The 12,755-nt window shown below is 49.0% G+C and overlaps 1 protein-coding gene across 4 annotated transcripts in view; it reads right to left on the bottom strand.

The window, feature by feature from the left end:
• The window catches only part of INTS3 (integrator complex subunit 3), a 39,454-nt gene extending 27,950 nt beyond the window's left edge, over nt 1–11,504 (bottom strand). The window contains exons 1-4 of one of the 4 annotated variants that reach the window (XM_072732356.1): nt 9,852–10,430; nt 8,954–9,069; nt 2,960–3,043; nt 1,377–1,460 (exon numbers count right to left, since the gene is read on the bottom strand). In XM_072732356.1, the coding sequence (XP_072588457.1) occupies nt 1,377–1,460; nt 2,960–3,028 (153 nt within the window). In that variant the 5' untranslated portion in view covers nt 3,029–3,043; nt 8,954–9,069; nt 9,852–10,430. Of the gene's footprint in view, nt 1–1,376; nt 1,461–2,959; nt 3,044–8,868; nt 9,070–9,851; nt 10,431–10,464 lie in introns of those variants that run through there. The other 3 variants (XM_025997102.2, XM_072732355.1, XM_072732357.1) reach the window with 3 other exon arrangements.
• Nucleotides 11,505–12,755: the final 1,251 nt, after the last annotated feature.

Genomic DNA, 12,755 nt, shown 5'->3' with positions numbered 1-12,755 from the left:
TTTCTTTGTTTCTCCTTGAACAAATGACAAGGTCTCTGATCTCCAGTTAATTTATAGGTAAACTAGGAGCAGTTTGGAAAGAGGGGACAACACCACCAACCTCATATGGCTTTTGAGAGGATTAAATGAAATCTTGTCTAGATAGAGCCCAACATAGCAGGCCACCAAGCATGTGTGTTTCCTTCCATACTTGTTCAAGGAAGGGCCAATGAGAACACGGAATTACCCCCTCCAAGTTGCCCTCTGTAGTGTCATATAGTTAATGCCAGATACCAGACACATACTTCTAAATCATCACCCCAAGTATCCAGGGACACAGAACTGCTAGAAAAGCGAAATCTGGAGACGCAAAAGAGAATTTTGCTGCTTTATTATGGAAAGAGTAGAATCCAAAAAGATCATCTTTCCCAATCCTTCACCCCAGGCAAGGATCCCATTTAAACCATTCCACATAAAGGACACTCTTCTAGGGGCACCTGGGTGGCTCGGTTGAGCGTCTCCCTTCGGCTCAGGTTGCGATCTCAGGGTCCTGGGATTGAGTCCATCAGCCTCCTCACAGTGAGCCTGCTTCTCCCTCTGCCTATGTTTCTACCTCTCTGTCTCTCATGAAAAAATAAAATACAATTGTAAAAGAAAAAAAAAAAAAAAGATACTTTTCTGGCTGTGAAGACCCCAGACTAGTTTTCACATAGTATTCCTGAGGAAGTCTGGCTCCAGTGGGCTCCAAGGTTCTCCTGGTCACTACACTACTGCTAAATCAATTATCAGTATTAACCTGTTAAATCCTATATGCTTTGATGTTAAGCTACCAATGACAGAACCTGAAAACTGCAAGTCACACTCCTCTGAGAGTAAGAACTCTCAGTGGACTTGGTTGTACTCATTCTGTCTTCTCTGGATTGAATCCCAACACTCATAGCCCTGACTCGTCAACCTACAATGTGCAACTCTTCAAATACTTTTCTTGCCCTTTAGCTTCAGGATCTAGATAGAGAAAGGATCAGAGTCAGAGAATGACCAATTCATTGAGAATAAAAAGAGGGTTGTAGGCACACCTGGGTGGCTCAGTGGCTGAGTGTCTGCCTTTGGCTCAGGGCATGATCCCAGAGTCCTGGGATCGAGTCCCGCATCGGGCTCCCTGTGAGGAGCCTGCTTCTCCCTCTGCCTGTGTCTGCGTGTCTCTCTGTGTCTCTCATGAATCAATAAATAAAATCTTAAAAAAAAAAAAAAAAAGGCAGCCAGTTGTAAACATATCCAGACAACTAGGTGGCCCAGCTCTGGCTAACAGGGCCAGCACTATGCCAGCTAACCATTACGTTCCATCATATCCTCAGACTACATGAGGGGAGTCTGTGGTCCAGAGTAGAGAGTCTTACCTTTTGGGCTTGGGCAGGTTCAGTGAGGACGAGGGTGAAGAGACCCAGGCAGATTTCCTCATGCTGTGGGGGGCCTTTGCATACCTAGGATATGAGGAAGGGAAAAAAAAAAACTAGTTGTCACTCACAGGAGGAAAGTTCCTGAACAGTTTCTCCCAGAAAACTTGGGACCTCCTGAATAATCTGCATAGGAGAATCATTAAATCTTCTATCCGATGACTTCCTTCTCCTAAAAGTGATGAAGTTATCTGTTTCAGGAAAGAGGTGGAGGGAAAGGACAGAGCCTACTGTTTTCTCCAAGGGTTGATGCAGGCCAGAAGGAGAAGATAAGAAAGTGTTTAAAGTGGAAAGAAAAGGGGCACCCGGCTAGCTCAGTCAATGGAGTGAGAAACTCTTGATCTCCATGTTGGATACAGTGGTTACTTAAAATCTTTAAGGGCACCTGGGTGGCTCAGTCAGTTGAGGTTCCTACTCTTGGTTTTTGGCTCAGGTCACGATTTCATGGGTCCTGAGATGAAGCCACATCAGGCTCCACGCTCAGCAGGGACTCTGCGTGAAAGATTCTCTCCTTCTGCCCCTCCCTCTCTCATATGTGCCTGTGCTCTCAAAATAAGTAATAGGGGTGTCTAGGTGGCTGAGATAGTTGAGAGTTTGCCTTTGGCTCAGGTCATGACCTCATGGTCCTGGGATGGAGTCTCGCATCGAGCTCCACCCTACTCAGTGAACAGTCTGCTTCACCCTCTGCCACCTGCCCCCACTGTTTTGTGCACATGCGTGTGCTCTCCCTCTCTCAAATGAACAAAGTCTTAAAATAAGTAAATCTTTAGAGAAAACTTAAAAAAAAAAAATCCTACTCTATCACCTTTACCAGACCTTAACAGCCTTTAGGAGGGAGGAAGAAGCTGCAGAGCAATTCACAGGTGATAAGCATACTTATCAAGTCAAGACCTTGGACAAATCATTGAGCCTGTGGTATTCGTAAGGTGAAGACACAATAAAAATAATATACTACTAATAAAAAGGAAATATTTACTTAACGTTCACTATGTGCCAGGAATTACTCTAAGATCCTTCCAGGTACTATTTAAAGTCCTTTCAATCTTACAGATTAGGAAATATTAAGGATCATGGGGCACCTGGGTGGCTCAGTCTGTTAAGGATCTGACTCTTGGTTTTGACTCTGACTCTTGCTTTGGTCCTGATCTCAGGGTCATGAGGTGGAGCCCCAAGTTGGGCTCTGTGCTAGGTGTGGAGCCTGCTTAATCTCTCTCTCCCTCTGCCCCTCCCTTCCTCTAAAAAAAAGGGGGGGGGGAAGAGTGTAAAGGATCAAATATGCGAGAATAACTTGCAAAGAAAAAAAGTCACTAAAGAACGGAGTTATTTTTAAAAGTTGTTATTTAAAGTCACCTAAGCACCGAGACAGATTCCCACATTGAGAGAGAGAGGGGAGCTGGGAAGCCCAGTTCCAGGAGCCTAGACAGTTACTTCACACCCGATTCCCAACCACTTAAGTCTTTCTTTCTTTTGGATCACGTCTCAAAGCTTCCAAAGCAGAAGTGGACGGAGGACAGCATAATACTCACGTGAGCATTGAGGGCATCATTGGCCTCCCTCTCTGAGACACCAGTAGTCATCGATGTCACAATGCTCATGCATCTTTCTAATCTCTGTGAAGGGGTGAGAAAAAGTTCAGAGTGTGTCACACCACCATCTACAAAGTATTTCTGACCTCAAAAAAAGTTTTCAAGAAATGTAAACCTCACCATACTCTAGATCCACCAGTTTACAAGTGAAGTTACACAGGGATATAATCAGCTAAGTCCAGAGGGTGGAAAGCATGACAGGTTACCTAGGTCTTTATTTTTTTTATTTTTATTTTTTTAGGATTTTATTTATTTGGGGCAGCCTGGGTGGCTCAGTGGTTTAGCGCCGCCTACAGCCCAGGGCCTGATCCTGGAGACCTGGGATGGAGTCCCACCTCAGGCTCCCTGCGTGGAGCCTGATTCTCCCTCTGCCTGTGTCTCTGCCTCTCTCTGTGTATCTCATGAATAAATAAATGAAATCTTAAAAAAAAAAAAAAGAGAGAGAGAGAGAGGCAGAGACACAGGTAGAGGGAGAAGCAGGCTCCATGCAGGGAGCCCGACGTGGGATTCGATCCTGGGTCTCCAGGATCAGGTCCTGGGCTGAAGGCGGCACTAAACTGCTGAGCCACCTGGGCTGCCCAGTACCTAGGTCTTTAACGTACAAATTGCAAGAAAAAAAAGCAGGAAGGGGGAGACCCATGTATTAAAATAGGCTTAAGATTATAGCCCATTGCGGGGGGGGGGGGGGGGGGGGGGGCTCAGTCAGTGGAGCACATGACTCTTGATCTCAGGGTCATGAATTCAAGCCCCATGTTGGGTATAGAGTTTACTGGGGGAAAAAAAAAGAAAGGATTATAACCCATTGAATAAAATAAGAATCCATACTAATAGATACACCCATAATGAATACACAGAGAAGGAAAGCTCTCCCTCACACTGGAATGTCAACCAATAATGCATTAGAAACAACAGGAACAAGAAGGGATTCAGGAGTGTCTCAGTGATTGAGCGTCTGCCTTTGGCTCAGGATGTGATCCCAATTTGGGGGTCAAGTCCCACATCAGGCTCCCTGTGAGGAACCTGTTTCTCCCTCTGCCTATGTCTCTACCTCTCTCTCATGAATAAATAAATACAATCTTAAAAAAAAAATAAAGGGATTCAGGCGAGTGTCATCAATGGGCACTAAGTCAGAGGTGAAGCTGCACAAGAGAATATTTACGTGGGTTCAAAATACTTAATTACACAGAGGAAAGAATAACTGCAGGAAATTCTGGAAGATACCACCTTAAGCAAGTGATCAAAATTAGTTATCACTGATAAGGACACAAATGGACTCGTGACACATATGCCTCAACACCATGCACTGATGACACTAGAACAGTACTTGTTCTTTTCTGGCCAAAATTGAATCATCTCAACCCAGTCATGGAAGAAATTTCAGACAACCCAATTTCAGAGATATTTTACAAAATAACTGACCTGTCTAAAGTGTTTAAAGTCATCAAAAATAGAGACTAAGAATCTGCTTTAGATTATAGAGTGCGCCTAAACTCAACTTGTGATCCTAGACACATATCAACATTATCGGGACAACCGTTAAATCTGAGTATGTTCGGGACACCTGGGTGGCTCAGTGGTTGAGTGTCTTGTCTTTGGCTCAGGGCATAAACCCAGAGTCTTGGGATTGAGTCCCACATCAGGCTCCCTGCATGGAGCCTGCTTCTCCCTCTGCCTGTGTCTCTGCCTCTCTCTCTCTCTCTCTCATGAATCAAAAAAAAAAAAAAAAATCTGAGTATGTTCCGTAACAGTAGCATATTGATGTTAAATGTTCTGATCTTGACAACAGAACAGTGGTTATGTAACTGAAGATCTTTGTTCTTAGGAAATACACAATAAGTATTTAAATCCTAAGTGGCCTCATGGCTGCAACTTATTCTCAAAAGGTTAAAACAATATGTATACAGAGAAATAATGTCAGTAACTGTTGAATCTGGGTGAAGAATATATAAGAGTTCTAGGTATTATTTTTCTAAGCTTGAAATCATTTTTTTAAAGATTTTATTTATGAAATCATTTTAAAATAAAAAGTTTTTTAAAAATTAAGAAACACTGGAGTGCCTTGGGTGGCTTAGTGGGTTAAGAGTCTGCCTTCGGCTCAGGTCATGATCCTAGGGTCCTGGGATCAAGTCTCACATTGGGCTCCTTGCTCAGCAGGGAGTCTGCTTCTCCTTCTTCCTTTGCCCCTAACCCGGTACTCTCTCTCTAATAAATAAAATCTTTACAAAAAATTTAAAGAAACAAATTGGGACGCCTTGGTGGCACAGTCGGTTGAGCATCTGACTCTTAGTTTCAGCTCAGGTCATGATCTCAGGTCCTGGGATCAAACCCTCTGTTGGGCTATGCACTCTGTACAAGGTCTGCTTAAGATACTCTCTGCCCCTCCTCCTGTTCTCTCTCTAAAATGGATAAATCTTAAAAAAAAAAAAATTAAAGAAGCATATCAAATGCAACGTTTCAGTCCTTGTCTGAACACTGATTTGAACCAGCTATAAAAAGAACTTCTGAGACAATGAATTTGAGCAGTATTTTATTACATTAAGGAATTACTATTAATATTTTTAGGCATGACATCATTGTTATGTTAAAAAAAATTCTTCCCTCACAGACGTACAGATGAAGTATCTGCAAAGGAAATTATTTATCTTGGATAAATATCACTGGATTTGTTTCAAAATAATCCAGAGACTTAGGGGGAGATAAAACAAGATTGCTGTGGACTGGTAAGTACCAAAGTAGAGTGGTGGCTCCAGCGGAATCATACTATTCTCCCTACTTTTTTTTTGTTTGAAATGTCCCCCAAAAAAGTTAAAAATAAATTTTAAAAAAAAGAATGTGAGAAAAGGACTAATGAACAAAAGGCCAAATTGTTCAAGCCTCTGGTCACACAAAGGTGGGGACGGCTGCATTAAAGCCCACCCAAAGCCACTCTAAGTTTCAAAGGCCAAGTCTAACATGGCAGGTGCTCATTATTCTAAGGAGATCTTAGTCACTGGTCCCTGTTCCAAAGAAGCTAAACACTAAATATTGAGAAGACACTGACAGACGTATCTCTCATTAAATCAGCAAGCCTCTCCATTATCACCACCTAAATTACTTCTTGGCATCATTTAAAACTTTATATTTAGGACTAACTCCAAAACTCTTTAAGGAAAACCAATACCCAATTCCCAGTGATGGTGATGCTGGCAAACTGAACAGAGGCAGGCAACTTACTTCCCCCCAATCCTACAGGTCATCACAAACATTTTGCTGAGAAGTGGATCCACTGAAGCATTGAGAGGAACCCATGAATAAAGGCAATGGAAAAGTGGTGTAGGAATGAAGGATGATCATATGTCTCTCCCTTCAAAGAGCCCTAAGGCTGCCAGCATCCATTCCTGACCCGAAGCACAGGATGGTGCAGAGAACTGAGTGTTATGGCAAGGAGCTCCCACAACCACAAACCTCTGACCTATATCAGGCCCAAAGCCATTCCAATTTGAAGGTATCACAATCTCACTGCCCATCAGGTCTGACTAGCCTCCAAATTAGGTCAGATGAGCACACTGAGCCTTCACACAAACACCTGTGTACTTGTGAGGCACATCGATCACATGAAAGCTGAGCTGTGAGTTCCAGCTCTGGCTCTGGCTCCCACAGAAGAGGGAAGGAAAAACATCAGAATGGATTCTCCCTTTTTAAATTGCATCCCTGTCTAACCCAAGGTAGTTATCAGTGACTGGAGAACCAGTTCCTCCAGTTACTACATCTGCATCCTAAAATTCTAGAGATTACTTCCTACTCGGAGGAGGAAGTCTCTGCTGAATCAACAGAGATGCAAGAGAAGTCAAACAGCAGCTAGCTAACGAGCACACCGACAAGCACGGGAGAGAAGCACCCCACTACCTGCCACTTTAAGCTAATCTGGGGTGAGTTCCTTGGACTCTCTAAACTCTGATTTTTCTCATCTGAAAAACAGAAACGGGCACCTGGGTGGCTCAGTTGATTGGGCATCAAGCTCGATTTCAATTCAGGTCATGATCTCATGATCTCAGGATCGCCCCAGGTCAGCTCTGTACTCGCAGGAAGTCTGCTTGAGATTCTCTCTTCCACTCCCTCTACCCCCTCCCCTGCTCATGCTCTCTGAAAATTAATTACTTAAGTTTTAAAACGTTGCTTGTTTAAAAAAAAAAAAAAAAAAACGAACATTATGAGGTTAGTCTGAGGATTACACAAGATAATGTATGTAAAAGCTTCCTGTCCTAATTACCCTCTGTACACTTCGTCTTCTAGGAGAGAAGAGGAAAGGAAGGGTGCCGGAGGTGGGAGAAGGCTCTGCACCACGATCTGCATGCAAAGCTGGGTACACGACCCTAAGGAATGGCTGAGTTTCTGGCTATGATGTAACACACAGAGACCTTGGACAGAACCACATTTCTCTAGGCCCCTCCTTGATATTCGAAGCTCCACTCCGAAGCTTGAGTCACTTCTTCGGGTCACTGCCCAGTCAAGACAAAAGTGGCCTCTTGGAATAGGGTGGCCCAGTTAAGGACATACAAAGTGAGAGTCTAGAATCTGGAGGGACGGATAAAAGCCATGAGGAGAGAAAAGTGAGGACCAGTCCTTTCCAGGCAACCGAAATGTAAAAGGTTCTGCTCTTCCCAAACTACAGAAATAACTTTTCCAAACAGAGATGGGAGACCTAATTACAAAGGATTAAAAAAAAAAAAAAAAAAAAAAAAACCCAAAGGATTCAGAGCCACAGGACTACAACCTGTCAAAGAGGGTTGCAGGATGTCAAACCCTACAACCAAGTAGAAGTACCCCCACTACTCCCCCAGTCCCCAGAGGCCCTTAGTAAACACACGTAATCATACATGCAGTTGCCAACAATTGCTTCAGAGTAAGCCCTCCATGACAGGACCTCAGAGAGCTGAGTAAATATTTACCATTGCTAGGAGCTCCTGAAATCATTTTTCTAGTACCAAGACTACCTGACCATGTTCTTCCCTCACAGAAGCAATAGACGGAGCAGAGGCAGAGAAGGGGAAGGCCTTCCAAGTGGCCAGTTGGACTGGGGACTGAAGTCAGAGAGATCCCCCTAACCTCCCAGTTTCTGCTCCCTCAGACAGGTGAACATACACATATTGCTCTCTTATGGGAAGTCAGTGGCCCTGAAAGAGGAAATACCACTCTCTTCAGGAAAAGAAGATGTGCTCCAATCTACAGAGTCCTCAAGAGCCTACATTAGTGAGGAGCCACTAAATAGGAATACGCTAGGTTCCAAGTACTCTACAGTCAAGAATCCCACATCAGGGAAATGAGGATTTCAGGGGAAAAATGAGAGATGGCTCAAAGCCTGTTCCCTGGAGATTCTTCAGAGACAAGGCATGGATACACCTTGACCCAGTGCAACCTTAGACCTGTCCACAGCTTGGGAGGAAGTTCTAACTCATCCGAGCCACTGGTCCTGACTTCAGGACAGGTCCAGCCTGACTTCAAAGTGGACCAGGTCCTTCCTAGCGAGGAATGAAAGACAGCTGTGGGCCCAGAGACTAAGAGCTGAATGTTCCAACCAGCTCCAATCTCTGGCACTATATTTATCTCATTTCCCAAACTGGAAAGGGTCGGGCAAGAATCTCCCCTTCAGAGAGGAACAGAGCCAAAGAGAAGCAAGGATCCAACAAACACTCCCTTGGGTAAGAGTCACAGGCCTGGCGGGGACACTCGTCAGCAGTGTTTCATGGTCCAGGACACCCAGGGGCCTCTCCTCATCATGTGCAGCTACAATGACCCCAGCCTCTTCACTACTTTGACCAGGTGCAGGAGTGGGTGTTTGTTTTTTTCCCCTTCCTTGTGGGCATGCTCACTCAATTTTCAGATGATAAGCTCTGTAAAGCAGATGTGGGTATCCCTCATCCTACTTTCCTGGGACTCTGCGCATAGGAAGCATACACGATTAGGAAGCTCCCTCTGTGTTCCTGGGCAACAGGTAGGCCTGGGATGCAAACCACCACAGCAGAATAGAGACCAGTCAACAGCAGGTTTTGATAACGTCTGTATGCAGAGCTCTGTGGGGAGACCCAGAGAAAGAAGCCAGTAAGTTGGACCCTTAGAGACACTCTGGTCCAGTGGGAACTACACACATGGGTTAAAAGCAATGGCGAGGCTGGAAAATTCAAATGCAAAGGGTAAAGGCCAAAGAAGGAAACAGGGAAGCCAAGACATGCTGGAAATATCTACAACAGGAAGGACAGGAGGAAAAGAGAGAGAGAGACCATCTCCCCACCCCCCCACCCCCAGAAACAGTTGAAAGTTCATGCTCAGCCCAAAAAAGCTAAATAAATAAATAAATAAATAAATAAATAAATAAATAAATAAATAAATAAATGAATGTTTCCTCCTTTATGGTTCTCTCCTGCCCTATCACTGAGCTCACTGGCAAGTGTCCCTGTTCAGAGCAGGATGCTGTACCACTCTGCAGAGGCAAGATGAACCCTGCCAATCAGGGTGGGGAACAGATTTTTCATCCAAGCTTGGGGTCTTTTCCCCTCCACCCAAACTGGGATCAACCATGTTCTTTCTACAATTCTAGGGCTGCGGTACCAGACTGGGCTTAATAAACACTCTGACAACGACTCTGGCCATTCCTTAAAAAGTGGGTAATTCAAAGTGCCAGACAACCCTAGTCATTTTTATTTGTTTTGGGAATACATTACTTTTAGTAGCATTGTTGATGTTCCTAATTCTATCTACCTTAGCTGACAGAAATAGCAGTAGAAAAATTCTGATTTCTCTAAATGCACACAGAATTATGGGGGAGAAGCAGGACAGAAAAGCAGCGTGAGCATACATCTGTCGGTGGATGATCCAAAAAGCCATATCCAGCCATCTTGATTTACAAAGTTCATTTCTGCATCTGTTCCATCATTTTTTCAAACCTAAACCATGAATTCCTCCTGTATGCCTGCCCACCCTGTACTAGCAGGTAGTGGTAGCAGCAGTGACCGCGTCAGAAGCAGGGAGACGGCCAGGGAGGCGTCCGGATAACCACGGAGTTGACTGCGTTAGGGCTCCGCAGTCAGGACTCAGCCCTGGGTCTCCCCACAGTGCTCTGGCCCCTCAGGGACAAGGGAGGGGGCCAAGGCGGCATGGGGGGGGGGGGGTCCAGTGCGCAGCGTGACCTCCCTGGAGCCGCGCGCCTTCTGCTTCCCAAGGGTGGTGCCCCCAGTCACCGCACCGCTGCGCGGGCTGGGACTTCGTGTGCACCCCTGCTTCTCGGGTCCGCGTCCCCAGGTCAGTGCGGTGGACACCCCACCCCGGCACCCCGGCACCCCGGCCGAGGCAGTGCCGGTGCGCAGGCGAGCTGGGGCCTCCGCGCGGAAACCAATGTCAACAATACCGCCGGCAGAGCCTCGAACGCCCCCCACCCGTCTCGGTCCCGGGGCTGCTGTTGCCATGACAACCTGTCCAGGAAGTTGGCCCGCGCTCCTTCCTCCAGGAGCAGGAAGTCTGCAGCGGCGCTCGCGTCGCCTCGGAAAACCCCCGCAGGCCGCGTCCCCGACCCCCCTGCCCGTGTCCATTCCGGGGCCCTCCTCGGCCCGTGGCTTGGATCCCTTCCCCACCCCCACACCTACCTCCTCTAACTCATCCTTGGCATCCAAACTGGTGGAAAGTAGCAGCCTCCCCCCTCCTGGGGCTCCTGCTCCCGCTCCTCCTCCACCTCCCGCTGCTCCCGAAGCAGCTGCTGCTGCTGCCCCCTTTCCCTTCTGTAACTCCATGGCTGCGGCCACCAGACGGGAGGAGGCCCGGGGGCCGGCGCTCCGAGCGGGGCCGGGCAGGGGTCCCCGCGCCGAGGACCCCCTCTGGGTCCTGTGCCTGCAGGGGCGCTGCCGCCCGGGGCGCTGGCTGAGGGTCTGCCTCTCGGAGGCGCGCAGGGCAGCCTTCCGCCCCGCGGGACGGACGGAGCCCTCTCGGTCTCGCACCCCGACAGGCACAGGAGCCCCTAAGTGTCTGCCTCGGGAGTCCTGCCCCTGAGGTAGGGGTGGGAGCCCTTCCTGGCTGGGGCCCCGAGGTCCCTTTGGATCCGGCCCCCCGGGGTGAGGGTGAGGCAGTGCGCGCTACAGGGCGACACGGAGGACCAGCTTCTCCCCACACCACACACGGGCGGCCATGGTGGAAGGGCGGGGGGCGGGGAGGCTGAGGGCGGCGGCGGCGGCGGCGGCGGCGGCGGCAGCGGCGGGGTGGGCGCGCGGAGACCGGAAGTGAGCGGCCGCGAGCCCAGCCTCCGCCAATGGCGGCTTCCGCGGTGGCGCGGGGGCTCGCAGGAGCAGGCCGAAGACCAGCGGCAGGCTTTTTCCCCCGGCGGCCAATGGCAGTGAGGGCCAGCCTAATGGACAACCAGAGTGCCCAATCACATTCGCCATTGCTCTCGGGGGGCGGGACTGGAAGGCTTCCTGGAGAGGGGTGGAGCGCGAGGCGATCAGGAAGGGGAGGCTGCGCCTGCGCGCGCTGACAGGCGTGGCCTGGCGCGCATGCGCGTGGCCGGCCTCTGCTCTCCTTCCAGGAGCGTGGGGCGGGGTGGGTACGGGGACCGCGAACCGGCGGTTCTTGGCCAGGGTTGAGGATGTGGCGCCGTCGGCTGCTGCGGGAACCGGTACGCGGACCGGCTCCGCCCTCGTGCTGACCGGGTCTGAGCCGCGGCGCTGCCGGTTCCTCGGGAGCCCTGACGACGGCTTAGATCCGGGACGCGAGACCCGGGCGCCTGGCCTGCTGTGTGCGGGGCGCTCGGGGCTGCCTTCCGGAGGGTCACTGTGTCAGCGAAGTTGTGCAGATAGTGGCTGTCACCGCAGGGCGCTCTTTTTGCACACTTGTTATGACTTCATACTTTGCACACGTGCCCTGAGACGATGTGGTTGATCTTTGGGGTGACTCGTGCACGACCTCGTTCTGTGTATGAACACACACTCCTGCGTGTGCAGTGCCGCGGACTGGCTGGCGCCCCCCCCCCCCCCCCCGAACTCGGCCTGTGGGTGCTGTGGGCCGGGTGTGCAGCTCTGCCTGCGCGGGCACCTGGACGCAGACGGAAGGCCCACAGAGAAGAGTCCGGGTTAGCGCAGGGCGGCGTGCTCCCTTTGGTGTGGGGGCTTCCCCGAGCGGGAAGGCAGGGAAGGGTGTCGACTTGCCAGCACTCACAGCGCCTGGCCCTGGGAGGCTGGGAGACGCGGTGGGAGCTCGGGATGTCGGAGAGCTTGGCGGGTCCGCGGCCGAGGAGGAACTCTTGAGACGGCTTTGGTGCAAAAAGGCGGTTAAAAAAAAAAAAAAAAAAAAGCCCGGGTGGACCGTGGGCAGGTGATTCTGAGGCGTGGCTGGGAGATGAGGGAGGTAAGGAAAAAGGGAGGTGTCCAAGGAACTTTGATATGGTAAAGCAGACTTTCCGGATAGGAGGCCTTCCCATTGTGCAGCTAAGGTAGTTTTCCCTTTAGTAAAGCATTAAGTCAGGGAGAGTTTCTTGGAGGAAGGTTCTACTCTCCCCATCACAAGTCCTTGTCAGTGGGCGGCAGAACTTTTATAAGGAAATTTAATTTTACCTGCATTTCCCTCTACCTTTGTTTCGACACCACTCCTTCGTTTCCAAATCACTGTGGAGGGGAGCTCACTGTGGAGGGGAGCGTGATGTTGGAGCTCCAGGGAATTGAGTCTATGGATCTCTGGCAGTTAGGCTATGGATAAGAATGCTTTTTCCTTGTTTGTCGGT

The sequence above is a fragment of the Vulpes vulpes genome, chromosome 13, assembly GCF_048418805.1.
Source record: "Vulpes vulpes isolate BD-2025 chromosome 13, VulVul3, whole genome shotgun sequence".
Lineage (NCBI taxonomy): Eukaryota > Metazoa > Chordata > Mammalia > Carnivora > Canidae > Vulpes > Vulpes vulpes.
The sequence above is the reverse complement of the archived record's forward strand: the minus strand, read 5'-3'. Positions and strand labels throughout refer to the sequence as shown.